We start from the raw sequence: 17,254 nt of genomic DNA on the forward strand, positions 1-17,254 counted from the left end.
TTCACAGCTGATCATACAATATTGCTATTACTGTGTACAATGTTCTCCTGGTTCTGCTCATTTCACTTCCCATCAGTTCTTGTCTTTCTAGGTTTTTCTGAAATCATCCTGTTCGTCATTTCTTATAGCACAATAATATTCCATTACAATCATACACATTATAACTTATTCAGCCATTCCCCAATTGATGGATATTCCTTCTATTTCTAATGCTTAGCCAGCACAAAAAGAGCTGCTATATTTTTTTTTTTAACAAAGAGGTCCTTCTCTCTCTTCTCTCTTCTCTCTCTCTCCCCTCTCCCCCTCCCCCTCTCTATTTCCTCTTTGGGATACAGACCTAGTAGTAGGTATTTCTGGATCAAAGGATATGCGTAGTTTTATAGCTGTTTGGGCACAGTCCCAAATTGCTCCCTAAAATGGTTGGATCAGTTCACAACTCCACCAACAGTGCATTAGTGTCCCAGTTTTCCCACATCCCCTCCAATATTTCTCATTTTACTTTTCTGTTTTCTTAGAAAATCTGACCGGTGTGAGGTAACACCTCAGGGTTGTTTTAATTTGTATTTCTCTAATCAATAGTGATTTAGAACATTTTTTCATGAGTGTTGATAAATGCCAGCCTTCTGATTGTTCATGACTGCCAGATAATGTCTTATGCATCAAACCTACAGTCCAGCAATAATCTATGTAGTTCACACTTTACAAAAACACAACCAATACATGGACAATATGGGAATTTGTTTTGTTTGATAGGTATATTTATTATAAGAATTTAATTTTTCTTTTTTTCCTGTAGGAGGGGGGATGTGGGAAGAAGAAAAAAATGAATGCTTGATAATCGAAAACAAAAAATTTTTTTAACAAAAACACAACCAACACCAAACCTGACATCTATGGAAAGAGCAGAAGAAATGACTCTAAACTTATGACTGATGCTGAACTGTGAAAAAATAGTGTAAGATCTTAATAATCCTGTAAGTTCTCTCCCTTCGTTATGCAAAAAAAAAAAAAAAAAGAAAAAATTAAACAGACACACATACCTCTACCACCACATACCAGACAGAGACATAACCACCTACTGCCCCTCTTCCTTTGCTTAATAATGGTTAGTGATGTCATAACCACATCAAACTGCTGCCTTCCTGGATAAGATCACCTTGTAAAGAAGAAATTCAATTAGCAAATGCAACAAATATTATTTCTAAAACTGCTTCTACAATCTGTAACAATAGACTTAAGTGCTTAACCATTAGGCTTTTATTAACATTCTCTCGCTATGTAATTCTACATACACAGAAGGTACTGGAGCTATAAAAAGTTAGTCATGACAGGTTTAAGGCAAGGGAAAGTAGACCAATAGAGGAATACAGGAATCTGGTTAGACAGAAGGGCAACTGGCAAGTACCATAAATTAAAAAGACTAAGAGAACCCCAGGAGGTTATAGGCCGGTATCATAGACCCAGACAGGTAAATGCAGTCGTTCGGGTAGCTAAGATGAGTGATCAGCAACAAAGTTAGGATAATGTGCAGCAAGTCAAGAGTCTGAGCAACAAGAGATAAGGTTCTGGGTAAGGGACTCTAAGGAACAAACAAAAATGGAGCTTGACACTACACTGAGGGGGTTCTGTAAGCCAAGGGCTTCCTGTATACCACCAAATTATAGTAAGGAGGGTCTCAGAGTATAGATGAGTTCAAATCTGGCCTTATACATTTCTAGTTATGTGACCATGGGCAAGTTACTTAAGCTCTGCATGCTTCAGTTTGCCATCTGTAAAATGAGATAATAGCACCAACCTCCCAGGATTGTCATGAGGATAAAATGAGATAATATTTGTAAAGAGCTTTGCAAACCATTACAAACTATATAAATGCTACATATAGTGTACAACCCCCCACCTCCGCTTTCCACCAAGGCCATGGCCCTGGTCTCTTGTGTTGTACCTCCCATGCCAAACTGGGACTCAAAGGAATTGGGAAAGAGACCAAACAGCAGTCCAGAGCTGTGAGTACCAGCACTATTTACTGTAATATTTATGTATTTTTAACTATAAAATGATAGGGTTTTTTAATGAGTCACTGATGAAGTTTTTGAGTGTTGTGCCTCTAGCCCCTTCTTTCCCATAAGTCCTGTGGCTTTTATTGTGTGATTTTGAATAACATGGTGATTTTTAGGAACATATATGTGTTCCTCAACATATATGTTGCGTTATAGCAGAACTGACAGCATTTCACTTGGTGATCTCATTGGATTGAACCCCTTGGATTCAATTGTCATCATAATGCAGATGACTTTCTGATGTTATCCAGCCTTTACCTCTCCCCTGTCCTCCAGGTTAGCATCTCCAACTGTCTATCAGACATCTCAAACTGGACATCCCATATATATCTTAAACTCAATATAGCCAAAATTGAACCCTTTATCTTTCCCCTGAAACCTTCCTCTCTTCCAATATCCCCTGTTACCCACAAGGGTACCACTATGCTTCTAGTCAACCCAGGTTTTGTCACTCTCAACTTCTCACTTACTCACCATATCCAATCAGTCTGTCAATTCTACCTCTGTAATACATCCACACATCTGTCATATTTGCCCCCTTCTCTCTCTGACGCTATCACCATTCTGGTGCAGGTTTTCATCACCTCAAACTTGGACTATGGTGACAGCCTTCTGGATGGTCATCTCCTGACTATATTAATGCCCCATGTCTGGAATGCTCTCCCTCCTACCTTTCATCTCTTAACTTCCCTGAATTCCTTTAAGTCACAGGCACTTTCTGTAAGAAGCCTTTCCTTGTTCACCTTAAAATTAGTATTAATGCCAGTCTCTTCCCTTGATAATTCCCAATTTATACATATTGTTAGTATTTCAATTGTTGGCATATTATTTGCACTGGGAGCTCTGTGAAAGAAGAGATTAGGTTTTTTTTTGGGGGGGGGGGGGGAGGGAGGGGCGGGGCAGTATCCTTAGAGCTTAGCACAGTGCCTGGGCACATGGTAAGTGCTTAAATACTTGTTGACTGACGGACCCTATTGATTGACTGAAAAGGAAAGGGAGTGAGAAATTTCCAACAGTCTCTATTGTCATGTTGTTACCAATTTTTAGCTTTGTCTATACCTTTCAAATAAAAGAAAATGTGGTGCGTTCAAGAGGAAAAATATTTAAAGCATTATAACAAATGGTAATAAATCCCAAGTACTTTGAGAATGTAAAACAAAATTTTTTCTACTAAAACTGGTGAAGCTTTCCTGGTTTATTCTACCCACTGACTTTTCCCACTCTCAAGAGAAAAACAGCCAAGCAACATGGACTGATTATATGTATTTCATCAATTTCACAATGTTAGAGCTAAAAGGACCATTTAATTCAGCCTACATAGACTATAATTCCAACCTACCCAGACCACCTATTCCAAGCTTCCCCATTCCTCCTTTTGAGAGATAAAGACAACAAGAGCTGATGATTAACTACAAAGCACTAGCTTTGTTTATCTGGATATAACTGTCAGACAAATCTCAGCTCTCATTATATTGTTCCCCTCTTAACTCCTTTCAAGATTCTTCATAACCTGGCCTCACTCTACCTGGCTAACCTTATACAATCCTAACCAAAGGCTGCATCGTTATTGTAGATGACTCCTCTATTCCCTTCCCCATACATTTTAAGCCTACCCAAATAGGATCTCATCTTAATCAATCCAGACATGTAAGATCTGCTTTATAAGTAAGCTATATTACATGATAACTTTTACTAATTGACTTATAAAAGACACATTAAGCACTTCCATAATAGCCCTATAAGGTATCATCAGCACAATCTCAGATGGAACACTAGCACTGAGAGAAACCAGAGATGAATGAATCCGAGGTTTCTTTTTCCACTCATTCACTGAATCATACTGTCACAGAATTTCAGAACTAGAAGAGACCTTAGAAATCAATGAGTCTAATGCCCTCATTTTACAGATGAGAAAACAGAAGTCCAGAGAATTCAAGTGGTTTATCCAAGACCACAATGCATATAACTAGTTATGAGTAGAACCCCAATCTCCGTACTCCTAATCTTATGCTCTTTCCATTATACAGAGAACTTTTTCTTGTATGGTTACAGTACAAAAACAAACTTTTTTTTTGTAACTATTTACATCCTTTTTTTAAAAAGCTATTTACAACATAGTTTGAATCATAGCATTTCTATAGCTGGGTACCAGATGTGTCCTCATTCTGCACCTAAACAGGACAGGATAAAGAGCAATGGTCAACGCACAGGGTAATAGGATGAGAACTCTAGAGGCCACTTCCCTGGGAGTTTTCAAATTCTATTTCAAAGCAAATGAAAAAAGTAAATGCAAATCTGAAGGGTGGTAGTGGGGGTGAGGAGGCTAGACAAGAAAGAAATTGTGCTGGATGCAGTCAAATTTTGACAATCAACTCTGCAAGGCTATTGACTTAGCAAGTCTCTCAGCCCAGTAGCATCAAAGCCTTTACAGCACTTAATGCTTCCATCATGTGACTAACACTTGTTAAAACTCTCAGTTCCTTATTAATCACTAATCACAAGACCATAATAAAGTAATATCTCCCATTAAAGTCCTACTCTGAGGCCTTGTTTGAAGTGTAGAGGTGACCCTGAGTTCTTGAAGGCTACGCCAGCAAAGGACAATCTCTGACAGGTTTTACCAAACTACTAAGGAATGGAGAGACTGCAATTTGCATGAGTGAAGGGAGTCACCAATGAAATCATAGTTCTTCTAAAGGATATGAAGTAAATAAAATTATATAAATCCATTCAAACACCTTGAAGCATTCAATTGTCAGATGCAAAAAAAAGTGACTGAATTAAACTGACTAAAAATTAGTGGCCAAAATAGGATTAACACTAGGTGCCAGGAAATATCCATGAAGCCATTTGGCAAGAGTGATCCTTAGAAAACTCCATCTTGTAAAATTTATAGGCTAAAAATGAAGAATTACATGTAAACACTACTACTCAATGCTAAAGGGGCAACAAGAATCTCAGGGACCCCAGAATCATAGGATCTGAGTGAGGTGGGGAGAGGTTTGATCAGAATCACCTTCACAAAATTCCCAACAAATGGCCATCAAGCCTCTGCCTCAGGCCCTGCAGCTGAAGGAAACTCACAGTTTCCCCACACAGACCATTCCAGGGTTTTGAACAGCTCTAATTGGTGTAAGCAGTTTTTCTTATATCTGCTCATAGGAATGAAAAGCAAAAGATTCTACTGGAATAGCACATGTCCTGCATAGTTCCTGTGCTGCAAGTGAAAGGCAAAAGAAAAAATGAAGCAGGCAATTTAAACATGACTGATGTTAATAATTGAGAGTTTGGTATTGTGAGTTATTGGAAACTGATCTCTACCTTATTAATGCAATCCCTTGTCATGAAGAGAAAAGATTTCTCCATGTTCTAGAATGCAAACAATATTTTAATCTTTAATTATATTCTCAATTTTAACTCTTCTGGAGAAGAGCGCCCGTCTAGGCCTGAGGATTATTTCTTTATTACATAGCCTCTCTGTGGTATTTAATGAATATTGTTACTTAATACTTGCCAGCTGGGAAAAGCAGAACTTAGCAAAATTTTCCCAAAGTTTTGATAACTTTTCCAAAACTGAGAAAAGGTGCAGCCACAAAGTTAATGGCTTCCCTACTGGGTATTCCTCAGAGCAGACAATATCTGAGCCCACTAGATCTGCTGTTGAAGATAGTAAGATCAGTAAATGACCTGCTGGCACAAAATCCCACATCTTTTCAAAGAATCCAGGTAGCATTTAATAACTGGAAGAAATGACTTACTCAGTACTACCTTGGCTATCTAAAAGAGTTCACTGACTTCCTGAAGGTCAGTTAGTCTACAAGCACTTTCTCAATCACTAACTCTGTGTCAGGTACTGTGCTAAGCTCCAGGGATACAAAGAAGGGAAAAAGACAGTCTCTGTCCTCATGAAGCTCACATTCAAGTGGGGAAGATAAACACAAGTAATTACGTACAAGATAGTACTTTAGTCACAGGAGGCACAGCTAGATTATACCAGGAAAAAAGTGATGACAAATATTTTACGGTCCTCATCATTTTTGCAAAATAAGAAGTTAAAGAATCAACTGAGAATTCGTAAACTTCCTAGCAAACTCTGCCATCAAGAGGACTTAGGCCCTGGAAAACAAGCTAACATAGGATCAAGCAAAAACTTCTACACCAGCAATGGAGCATCGCCACAAAAGCAGTACAAATCACATCTTAGGGATAGGGGGCTGAAGCTGAATTAAGGAGCTTAATCCAAATCTGTGCATGTGGCTTAGAGTAAAACTTGCACAAACCTCTCCAAAATGCACAAGAAGTAGAAAGAATGTGATGACCAGGATAGCTGAAGGAACAGTATTTTTACAAAGTCCCTACTACATGTCCAAGACTAGCACTGTGAAGAATGCAACAATGAAATAAGACCCCAACTCCTGCCCTCTCGTAACTCCCAATCTAACATTAGTCTGATACGAGAAAATAATGACCTGTTTTATCAGGGACTGCCCCACTTCTAAAGTTTACAAGAGGCTCTGTCCTTCATCACAGATTTAGAGATGAAAGAAATTTTAAGTCATCTAGTATAGCTTTCTCATTTTTCAGGTGAGAAAACAGACCTAGATAGGTGAAATGACCTGCCTGAGATCACATGGGTAATAAAGGGCCAGGACTCTGATCCTGGTCCTCTGACTCCAAATCCAGCACTTTTCCCACTGTACCACTTTGCAACTGATCTACAACTGCTATTGACTTCATGTTAAATAAAAGGTAACAACCCTAGGCTCTACTTTTCAACAAGGCATTTGCTAGCTGTATTGTAGAAAATCAAATTAGGTGTAGAAGTTCCTGAGTACTCTGCATAATTTCAAGTAGATGATCTTTTGGGGAATTAGTGTACGTGGCAGTGGCAGAAAATGAGCCTCTTTCAGTTAAACATCCAGAGACAAATTAGTGGCTGTGCCTAAGGCAATCTGTTGTATAAACACAGCAATGTCTAAGAGCAAAGAACCTCCAGAATGTCCTATGCTCACCTCACTATCCCTGTTGCCTCCTGAATCAATTCCTTCTAGGTACAGAGGTTTAGGACTATACTGTTTTTTGTTCAAACTCATGACAGGACAGTTAAGCACAAGAGGCTGATGTGAGAAGCTAGTTTTATTTCCCCATACACTCAAAGGTGTTAGGCAATACTGTTAGTCTGGAAACAATGCTGAATGCATAGTATTTGCTATTGACCAGCTCAAAAGGCTTCAACAGAATTTTAAACTTCTTAGATTAAAGTATCAACTTTCTACTTTTAACAAATAAGATATATCAGTGGTTAAGGAAATCTTTCCCTGGAGAATTCAAAAACATAAGGTAAGTTACCAGTTGCCCAAGATGGGTTAAGCCCATCCATGAAGTCTTCCCCTATTCCCCTCAGATCTTATACAGCACTTTGTTTAATGCTCTTCTGATGTATCTGTGTGTGATTTTTGTATTAAAGTTATCTGTCCTCCATAGAACTCTAATATCTTAGCATGGAATGGGAGATGATCCTTAGTTCTTGAAGTCTATGTGAGAGGAGCCCAAGTTCCAGCTGGTTCTAGGAAATTTGAAAGGCTTAGAACATGGGCTGGGGGACATACTACATATCTGCTCTCTAAGGGCCAGCCTAGGAATGGGCTGTCTTGTAAGATAATGAGCTTCCAATCACCCGAATTAGAACCTGGATAACCATCTGTCAGAAAGGCCTCAAAGGAGATTCCACTGGTTGGAAGGTTGACTAGATAACTGCTGATGTCTCTTACACTGCTAAGATTCTAGGCATTATAAAAATTCATTCCAGTAACTGAGAAAATTCACAATCAAACTGGCCAAGTCTTTTATGTAATAGACTTATCAGTCTCTAAAATTTATACTACATTAATTATAGATCAAGTATATGAGACAGCAGGTATTTATGCAAATTATCTATAATACTACTATAGTATGGAGTTAGGCAAAGTTTTCTACAGCAACCAGAAAACAAACACTATCCCTTATATAAAGGACTTAGATGAATATGAGCATATGGAAGCTGAGGAAGTGAGATGGCATCTCCTGTGCCTTCAAAATGGTAACAAATAGCAAGATCTTTTATTTCAAACAGAATCTTGGTATTCTTACAAGCTTCTATGAAGGGAGAGAAGGATATGAATCATTAATCCCATGAATCACTAATCCTATGGGACAAGCAGGAAGGAATCTGAATCTTCAAAGACAACTGTACTGTTAAAGCCAACTACATTTTTCAAACACACATCCCTTCAAATCTCCTGTATCTTTGCTTTACCATGCCTGTGGTCTCACTGCAGCTAAGTACAGTGTGTGGTTTTGCTATAGCAGCCTTTGCAACTGTCCAACTATTGACAAAATAAAATGCAGAAATCCAAATGCTGCTGTGCTAACAGATGTGTAAAGTTACAATAGGCAGTGTGGGGGAGCGAAGGCACCCTGATGTTTTTAAAGGCTATAGATGTGATAAGGGTCCTGAAAAGACTAAGCAAGTTCAGGAGTCCTGCTATCAAGGTGGGTCTCGCTTATATTTAAAATGCTAATAGCAGCAAGTCTGCTATTATAGAATTCTGTAACAAAATGGTTTGAATCGCATCTCCTCAAAACCCAACAGCCAATATGCAATAAAAAGCTGATATAATATAGTTAGTTAGCCCTTAAGACTGGATGTGGCTCTTGTCTCCAAGACAGCGGTGTTATAAAGGACATATGGACAGATCAAAGATCTCAATGCAGTGAAAAGGAAACAGTCAATAGTCACAAGGGCTACCACTATAGGAAATCATTCCATTGTTTTATTTCCTAGGCCACAGTAATCACCTTCCTCTTTGAAACTAAGTATTTTGAGTGATTTGTTATAAATGTATAATGACAGTCATGAGTATATCTAGGTTTTGGTTTTTTTTTTTTGTTTTTTTTTTGGCATGGGAACACAGACTGCTGATTGCCTTGGTCCTTAAATAGTTTCTAGGTGTCCTAATAATTGCATGTCACCTGTAAACAGGTTTCAAGCCAATGCAAATTAACAAATGGCGAACAGATGGACTAAGAACTGACTTTTGTCAAAAGAGTTAGCAAAAAACACTTTTTGGCTTTGGTCTTATGGGACCACAATGAAAAAGCCCACCATTTCTAGCCAAACATCTTGCCTGAGTAGAACTGCCACGCACACAAAATGAAAAGTAATAAGGCCCATTAGAATTTTGAGGTGGGAGATATGATCTGCAAAAATCACTGAATTAAGACAGAATCAACAATGCAATTTTTCACTCTCTGGGCAATTAGCCAAATAATCAGAGTTGTTAGCAGTGCAAGATATGCACAAAAATTGCTACTACGGCCCAAAAAAGTCATGTGGTCTACACAAGCTGTGAGAGGAAAAATACACTTGCAACCTAACGGCTAGATTCAATGGTCTGAGCAAGGTCTGATGATAAGTCCCAATATATGGCTACTAATAGAGAAGTGATCACCAGGACAAAGAAAAAGGACAGAAGACCACCTGCCTGCCATGAACATGGTCATATGTAAACAAGATGTAAGGAAACTAGTCTTTTTGGAATAGAAGTTAGAAAACATAGGTTTAATCAGGGGTGCAAATAACAGAATGTCATTTTTCTAAGGAGTCAGAAAAGAAGGAAGTGCAGGGATGAAAACCACACCCCTCCCATTAAGGGAAAAGGGGATAGAAGGGAGAAAGTATTGAGACCATCTCCAAACTCAGGTTCACAGAATGTTTGTAAAGCGGTAAGGAATCCTACAAATTCTTTTGTCCAATGCCCATCATTTTAAAGATTAGACAATGCAGCCCTAGAAAACTTTAAGGGGAGGGGGTGGGGAAGGAGGATGCATGTACAAGGGAATAAATATTTATTAAGTACCTACTACGTGCCAGGGACTACGCTAAGTGCTTCACAAATATTATTTGCCCAAGATCTGAGCCAGAATTGGAACTCAAGTCTACTATCTACAATTTCAGTGCTCTCTCCACTAAACATCAGCTCTCCTTCAACCAATCTCCCCAATCCTACACTGCTTTGGTGCACAGTTTATAGCAGATCATGCACAGACTTTTTCATAGAACCATATCCACAATGGTAACATCAATCTTCCTGTTCCTAAACTGCCTCATTGACAAAAAAGGAACAAAAGTACTTCTCTTTCACCTGCTTGGAGAATAGGAGAAAAAAGCAGAGAAAAGCTATAAAGCGTTTTGATACCATAGGTGGAAAAGTTAAGACACAAAGCTAATGAGTCATACGAAACATGTTACTATTCTCTTCATAATATGTTTTAAACTTGTCATAATGGAACCATTCTTAAAAGAAAGACTCTCACAAATAAAGTGACATCACTTAGTGGACACCCAACAAAGTAGAAACATGAAATTCGTGCAAAATTTTTCTGCAAAATCTCCATACTCACTGTGGTGGTAAAACAAGGGTTGTAGGCTGAGCTTTAGGTCTCCGTTTTGCAGATACTCCCATCTGGTTGGCAGAACGTTTCAGAGACTGTTGATTCAGGAGACCAGAAGCTAGACCAGCATGGTACTGCAACTATACGGGAAAGAAAAAGTACAAAATTAAAAAAAAAAAACAAAACCAACAAGGATGTTCCATCCTGGTAGACACCTTCCAGATGCAATGCTTGATATGCCTAAGCCCATTAGCCTAGTCATATAATTCCAAACAGAACTAATGTCCCAAAGAGGAAGGCACTAATAAGATTATTTTAACTTTTATACTGTTTGAATAATAAACAGTATATTTTTCACTGCAGCCTAGTTTGTGAAGATTCTAATTAGCTTCCCTTAAGTATGAAAGAATAAATTATTACATGCCACCAATTATGAAGAGATGACCAAATGACCAAACTCAGTAAGGAACCAAATCAGCCTCTGTAATCTAAAAGAGTGATCAGGATGAAGGCAATACTAATGATAGGATCATAACTTCAAGCTTATAGAAATGAACACAAGCACACGGATATTTGCTAAATTGATAAAAATAGTTCAAATTTATATAGCACTTCAAGGCTTATAAAACTTTTTATACATTATCTCAATGAAGCTTCATAATAGCTGTGAGGTTGATTGGTGATGTAGATTAGTAAACCAGGGTTCAGAGAAATGAGATGAACTAACTGAAGCCACATACATAGCTTATATTGGAACTGGCACTTAAACTCAGGGGACTTTTTGACTCCAAGTCCACATATAACTATATCAAAAGGTCTTTATTAAATTTGATTTTTGTTGTTAGTTATTTTTCAGTTGTGTCTGACTCTTCATGACCTCATTTGGGGTTTTTTCAACAAAGATACTGGAGTGGTTTGCCATTTACTTCTCCAGCTCATTTTACAGATAAGGAAGTTGAGGTAAACAGGGTTAAGTAACTTCCCCAGGGTCAACACAGAGCTAGTAAGGCAGTGTAAGTATGAGTAGGTCTGAGGCCAGATTTGAACTCAGGAAGGTAAGAATTCCTGATTCAGGACGATGCGCTATCCACAGTACCATCTCACTGCTCCCATTAAATGAAGAGAGTGAAAGAAAGAAATTGAACTGAATGAACAAAGTTAGGAGAAGAAATGATTCCCAAAGAGAGTAAAGACTGCTACAATTAACGGCAAATTGATAAGATTTAAAAAAAAAAAGTTGTACAAGTTAAATCTTATCAGTATCAGCACTAATGATTTTATTCCTCAACCAACCAAGTCTTCAACTTATAGAACAATTCAATTTACTTCTCTACCTCAGTTTTTCAATGTGAAAAATGGACTTGATGGTACTTGCTTCTGAAACATACTGAGATTAAGAATGCAACTCTATTATTCTCACTTGTCAGCAGATAAACCTATTCTTCCTCCTAAATTTAATCTGTTAAGTAGTAATGGCTGTCTGTTACTTTACTTATCTTCCCATTTCAAATCCAACACTTCTGTATTTTAGCTCCCAGTAAGAGATGTCAGCATGTGTCTCTCTACAATAAAATGTTACTTGAAAGGTATTCCAATTTTACAGAGATGTAAATAAAACATTCAAATGTGAAAATGACAAGTTAAGAATTTGGATTAGTACCACTTACAACATACAGTCTGTTTCTTCCACCCTTCTAAAATTATAACACATTCTTTTAAGCGCTTAGAGTCAACCAAATATACAAATAGTAATTCATTTGGCAGCTCTGAATCAATTTCTTTTCAAAATGATCTTGCTAGGCATAGATTTTCTTTGGAAAATCAGTTACACCACAGCTCTTGATAATGAAACTGGTGCCCACCATATACAAAGGGCTAGGCCCTGGATGCAAAGGCTAATAATGTTCTGAAAAATAAATGGCCTTAGCTAAAGCCATTGAGCCGAGCACAGTCAGAGAATGAGAAAAACAAAACCAATTGAAATGTTCTGCTCCTTGAAAGTGGCCATAAAAATGAAGATATTCAGTGACCCAATAGGACTCGAATGTCAGTGTTTGGAGCATCCATATTGCTTTTTAACAGGCTCCTGATTTACTTGGTCGATTTGGTGCATGAGCCATATGCAATACAAGACAAAGATATATGGTATTCTTAATAAAAACAGAATTCTTCTCAGAGAGGGAAAAGGGGGGCATCATTTGGCTCTAACAACTCATTGTAGACCAATGAATTTTGTTCAAATTTGTTTTTCTTGTACAGATTTTTTAAATGGGAAATCAATGGAAGCAAGGGACAGTACAAGTTTGAAAGACAATGTTTCAAAATGTCAGCGACTTGGGTTTCGATCTTCCCCACCAGAATTTGCAATGAGTGCAATATGCACAGGGTTTTATGGAATTAAAGGTAAAGACAGCTTGGCAAGAGCCCCCTCCTGGCTTAGGAAACATTCTCTTCTTTCCTTTTCTTCTTTGCATCTTTATTAGGGTCCATGCAAGCTCAGCCATTCCCTTGCTGCTGACTTTACTCTGGAAGAGTTCTGCTGGCTATGCATCAGAGTGGCATGGTGGCTATTCTGCCCACCTGGCATCCCTCACATCACTTGCCCAAAACAAACACAGAACCAGCAGAACCGTGTGTTAATCACCATCTGATAATGAATGTTTTCCCATGAAAACCTGTGCCATCTTGAACTCAGTCAATATACGCTACACTACTTGAACATGTGTAAGCAGAAAGACTTCTATTCCCGAAAACAAAATCCGTCCTTGAAAGCTGACTCACAGTGATTAAGTGACATTTGTTAATCTTATATACCTACCCCAGCTTCCAGGAACAGACTCGACTGTCAAGATCTATAAGAGCCCATTAAATATTTACCAAACCATCTTTACAATAGGAAAAAAGGTCAAAGTTAATAAAACTGATAGGCAGCTCCTGTCCAAACTGATTTATACATTATTTAAGAACAATATACACTATTTCATGGAACACAGTTTTGATCTGAAAAAATTCTTGGAAAATGTTCACTTATTCAATAGATCTGAACATCAGAAGGGAAGTTTAAACAATTCACAAGTTAACGTTAAGAACATAACACTCTACAAACTACAGCCATGAGTTTGCATTTGCAGGTTCTGTAATATTTTCCATAAAAATACATTTCACTAAACATACTTCTCTCCAAATGTCCATGGCATGGAAACAACTCTATTTCATAAAGCAACATCCCAAAGTTCCAATGTGATTTTTCCATTTAGTAGCATTTCGCCTCTTAGCAGCAAGACTCAATAGGAACGAAATAAAAAGGTGGGGGCAGAAGTAGAGAAGGGAGGAATCTAGATAGAGAGGTAAAGGACAATGGGAACTGACTGTTGCAATACACTTCAGACATGGCTGTCTTGTTGCTTGGTTTTCTTAACCGTTTGTCTTTGTTCCAAGGTAGGATTGAGGGCAGAGGAGAAAACGGAATGAATGGTACAAAGAAAGCATCAATATTTTTTTTAAAGAGGAAGGAGATAAAACAATTTAGCCTTCTTTTGACTTCACCCCAGTTGGTTGTTTCATTCATTCACTCGTTCGTCTTATTTGCTAGCTGATACCCAGAAGTTAGGCTTTAGTTATTATTTTTTTACCCTGTATTTGAAGGAAATTTCTTAATTGTAATCTTTATGACTACAATCCTACTATTAACGATCTAGGGCTACAATGCTAGGCTTCTAACTAAAGTATCTGCCAATCAGTTTCCTTTCTTAATCTATATTCACGCATGTAAAAGGTCAAGAATTTAGAATTAGGGATAAGATCAGTCAAAATCAGGGGAAAGTCTAAGTTATTAGAATACTTTAATCTTTCTTACCATGAATTATTTATTTAAATCATTTTCCCACAGACAGCAACAGTAAACTTTAGCTCAGCACTTTTTAGAATGATCACCAAGTTGAAATTAATGAAGGTGGTTAGTGCTTCTAATTATATTTAGTAACATGGATTAGAAACAATTACATTAATAAAAATTATAGAATTAAGAATGAAATTCATAAATCCTAACTCAAATTAACTCATTCCTACCTCTTATATTCAAAAATTAGATAGACATTGACTTTCCCTGTTCTTCTTAGCAACGTGCTGTAGATGCCACATTGAGAATGCATCCAATATCACTAAAATAGATCAAATGTTTCACTATGAAGAGTATATTTGGAATTTAATGCAAGGACAAAAAAAAGAAACAGAACTAAAAGATAGCATATTGGTTAGATCTAAAAAAACAGAGAGTGTACAATTATAATTAGTATTTCAAAACTAAGGTGCATGATGAGGGATAGTGGAGTCACCATGGTAAGCCCTTCCAGAATGGTGTGTCCTACTTTAAACACAACAGCAACAACAACCAACAAAGGAAAAGTCAGTATTACAACAGACCAACTGGATGATACTTTACATCAAAAAAATTCTTCACCGTTAAGTTTCTTTAAAGATTGCATTCCTTAAAAAAAAAAATAGATTGCATTCCTTAAAAGATTTACCAAAAAAAAAAAATAATTGTGATTTAATACAAAAGTTTTCAGGTATATAGCTAATGCATCAGTATAGTACAAAACGCACTTGTTCTAAAAGCAGAGAATTTGGCTTCAAATCCTCCCTCTGACATCTAATACCAGTGGTTACCTGGACAAGTCACTTAACCTCCTTATGCCTCTTTTCTCATCTGTAAAAAACAGAACTGGACTAGATGACCTCTGAGGTCCCTTCTAGCTCAAGTTAGATGATATTACGACCATTAAGCAAGGCACACTTGCTAATAACTAAAATCCCATGGATAGGGCCAATTAATTGAAAAGCAGTTACTGAATACTATGTGCTAGTCAGCATGCTGAGTGCTGGAGACAGAAATACCAAGAATAAAACAATCCCCACTTCTCAAGTGGCTTATATTCTATCTGGGGAGAAAACATGCACCTATATAAAAGGAACAAATATTCCCCAAAATACAACAGAATTGTTAACAGACTCAAGTTAATAATGAATTCTGAACATTAGTAGATCCTGAGAGATATTCTAAGGCATTAGCATTCCGCAGCATTCATAATCTGTGTGATCCTGTCCTACAATATTGCTCACAAAGAGACCTTAACTACTGCATTGCTAATGCTTAAAATTGGTAAATACCAGCGAATAAACTTCACTTTCTCATGATTCTGAATGTCTGTACATAGAACTAAAAGGAGAAGAGCGTGTTTCTTCAGTTAATCTAAAAAATGACTGACATTTATATGGTCTTGAGCCTGCTATTTCACTTGATACATATAACACTGCATATTTGTACATGTGTTATATCACTCCTTGCTAGATTCTAAGAACTTCAAGAATGAAGATCATATCTTAATTAAACTTTGTATCTTCCTCACTGCCTAATAAAGTGTTTTGTAGTTCACATGCTGGTAAGGAAGGGTTGTTAAATGAGTGAATGAATGAATGAACCACAGCCTAAATCAGAGGCAAACAAGCAAACTGCCTAAAACAGGCAATCAGCATTGCAGCTGGCAACACACCCAGAGCCTAGGGAACCTGATTAAAATGTAATTAGGAAATAGGTAACAAAATAAATGAAAATACAATAGGACATAGGTAATGTTGATATGTGGTTTTCAAAATCAATATGCAGCTAAAGGAATTCTTATGGACGTTTAATGGCCCCATTTGAGCATAAGTGGTTCAGAGTCCCTAGGTTTTAGGGCTGGGGGGACCTTTAAGATCAATCTAATCTAGCATTTCTCAAAATGCCTTAGCTAGCTAGGCCTTGAGGAAGAGGATTTCCACAAGTAGCCTGGATCCTGTGGGCAGAACACCAAACTTGGATTCAGGAGAAATACCTGAATTACATCTCAGACACTTGTTTAACAAGCTACGTGAACCGTTGGCAAGCTACTTGCTCAAAACCTCAGCTTCCTCACCTGTGAAACAGAGACAGTAAAACTTGTACTTCCTACCTCAGAGAGTTGTTGAAGGAGAAAAAGAGAGCTGTGAAAACCTTAAAGCATTACAGAAATTAATTATTATTATCATAACAAGCAAAGATGCAGAGGGAGTCTAAATCAAGACAACTATGTTCTATACTTCTTCAAATACTTGGGCAGGAACAAGCATTTAATTAAGTTGTGGTCTCCATTAAGAGAAGTGTTCTTGGATTATGTGATAGTTCTTAGACAAGAGAATAAAGGATGCTAAATAAGCAATGATATTAACTTCCCTATTCAGAATGAACTCCTAGATTTTTTTCCTATGCTATCCTCTTCTCACAATTGAGATTTCAGTTGTTTTTCTTTCTGTTAGTCCCAGACATAACTGAGTTTGGGGAAGAGATTTAATTATATTGCTTAATGCACTTAAAAGTACTCAAAAAACAAAAATTCCACAGGAAGAAATGCATGAAATGTAGTGCAGAGCCCTAAATGATATCATAAAGTCTAAAGCCCATTCTAGGCAATATCAAATTTAATCTTTTCTATGGTTTTTATATTGTTCTCTGATAATTGCAATTATTACATTAAAAAAAACCCTAAGTTCAAAAGAGTCCATATGTTATAATTCACTTTTGCTTGAAGATTCTCAACATGTGATTATATGTGCATTAGGTAAGCATACCACTTACTTAAGGATCACTTTAGCCTACAGATCATCCATAAAAATAGTGAAAGTCAACATCTGGACATTAAAAATGTTTCAAAATCACAAGCTTACCCTCATGACCATGTTCTGAAGAT

General features: G+C 37.3%; 1 protein-coding gene across 1 annotated transcript in view; it reads right to left on the reverse strand.

Moving 5' to 3' along the window:
* The window catches only part of MED27 (mediator complex subunit 27), a 252,304-nt gene that overhangs the window by 137,631 nt on the left and 97,419 nt on the right, over positions 1 to 17,254 (reverse strand). The window contains exon 3 of the mRNA XM_036748120.1: positions 10,500 to 10,630. Within this exon, the coding sequence (XP_036604015.1) occupies positions 10,500 to 10,630 (131 nt within the window). The remainder of the gene's footprint in view (positions 1 to 10,499; positions 10,631 to 17,254) is intronic.

Source organism: Trichosurus vulpecula, chromosome 3 (genome assembly GCF_011100635.1).
Source record: "Trichosurus vulpecula isolate mTriVul1 chromosome 3, mTriVul1.pri, whole genome shotgun sequence".
Taxonomy (NCBI): Eukaryota; Metazoa; Chordata; class Mammalia; order Diprotodontia; family Phalangeridae; genus Trichosurus; species Trichosurus vulpecula.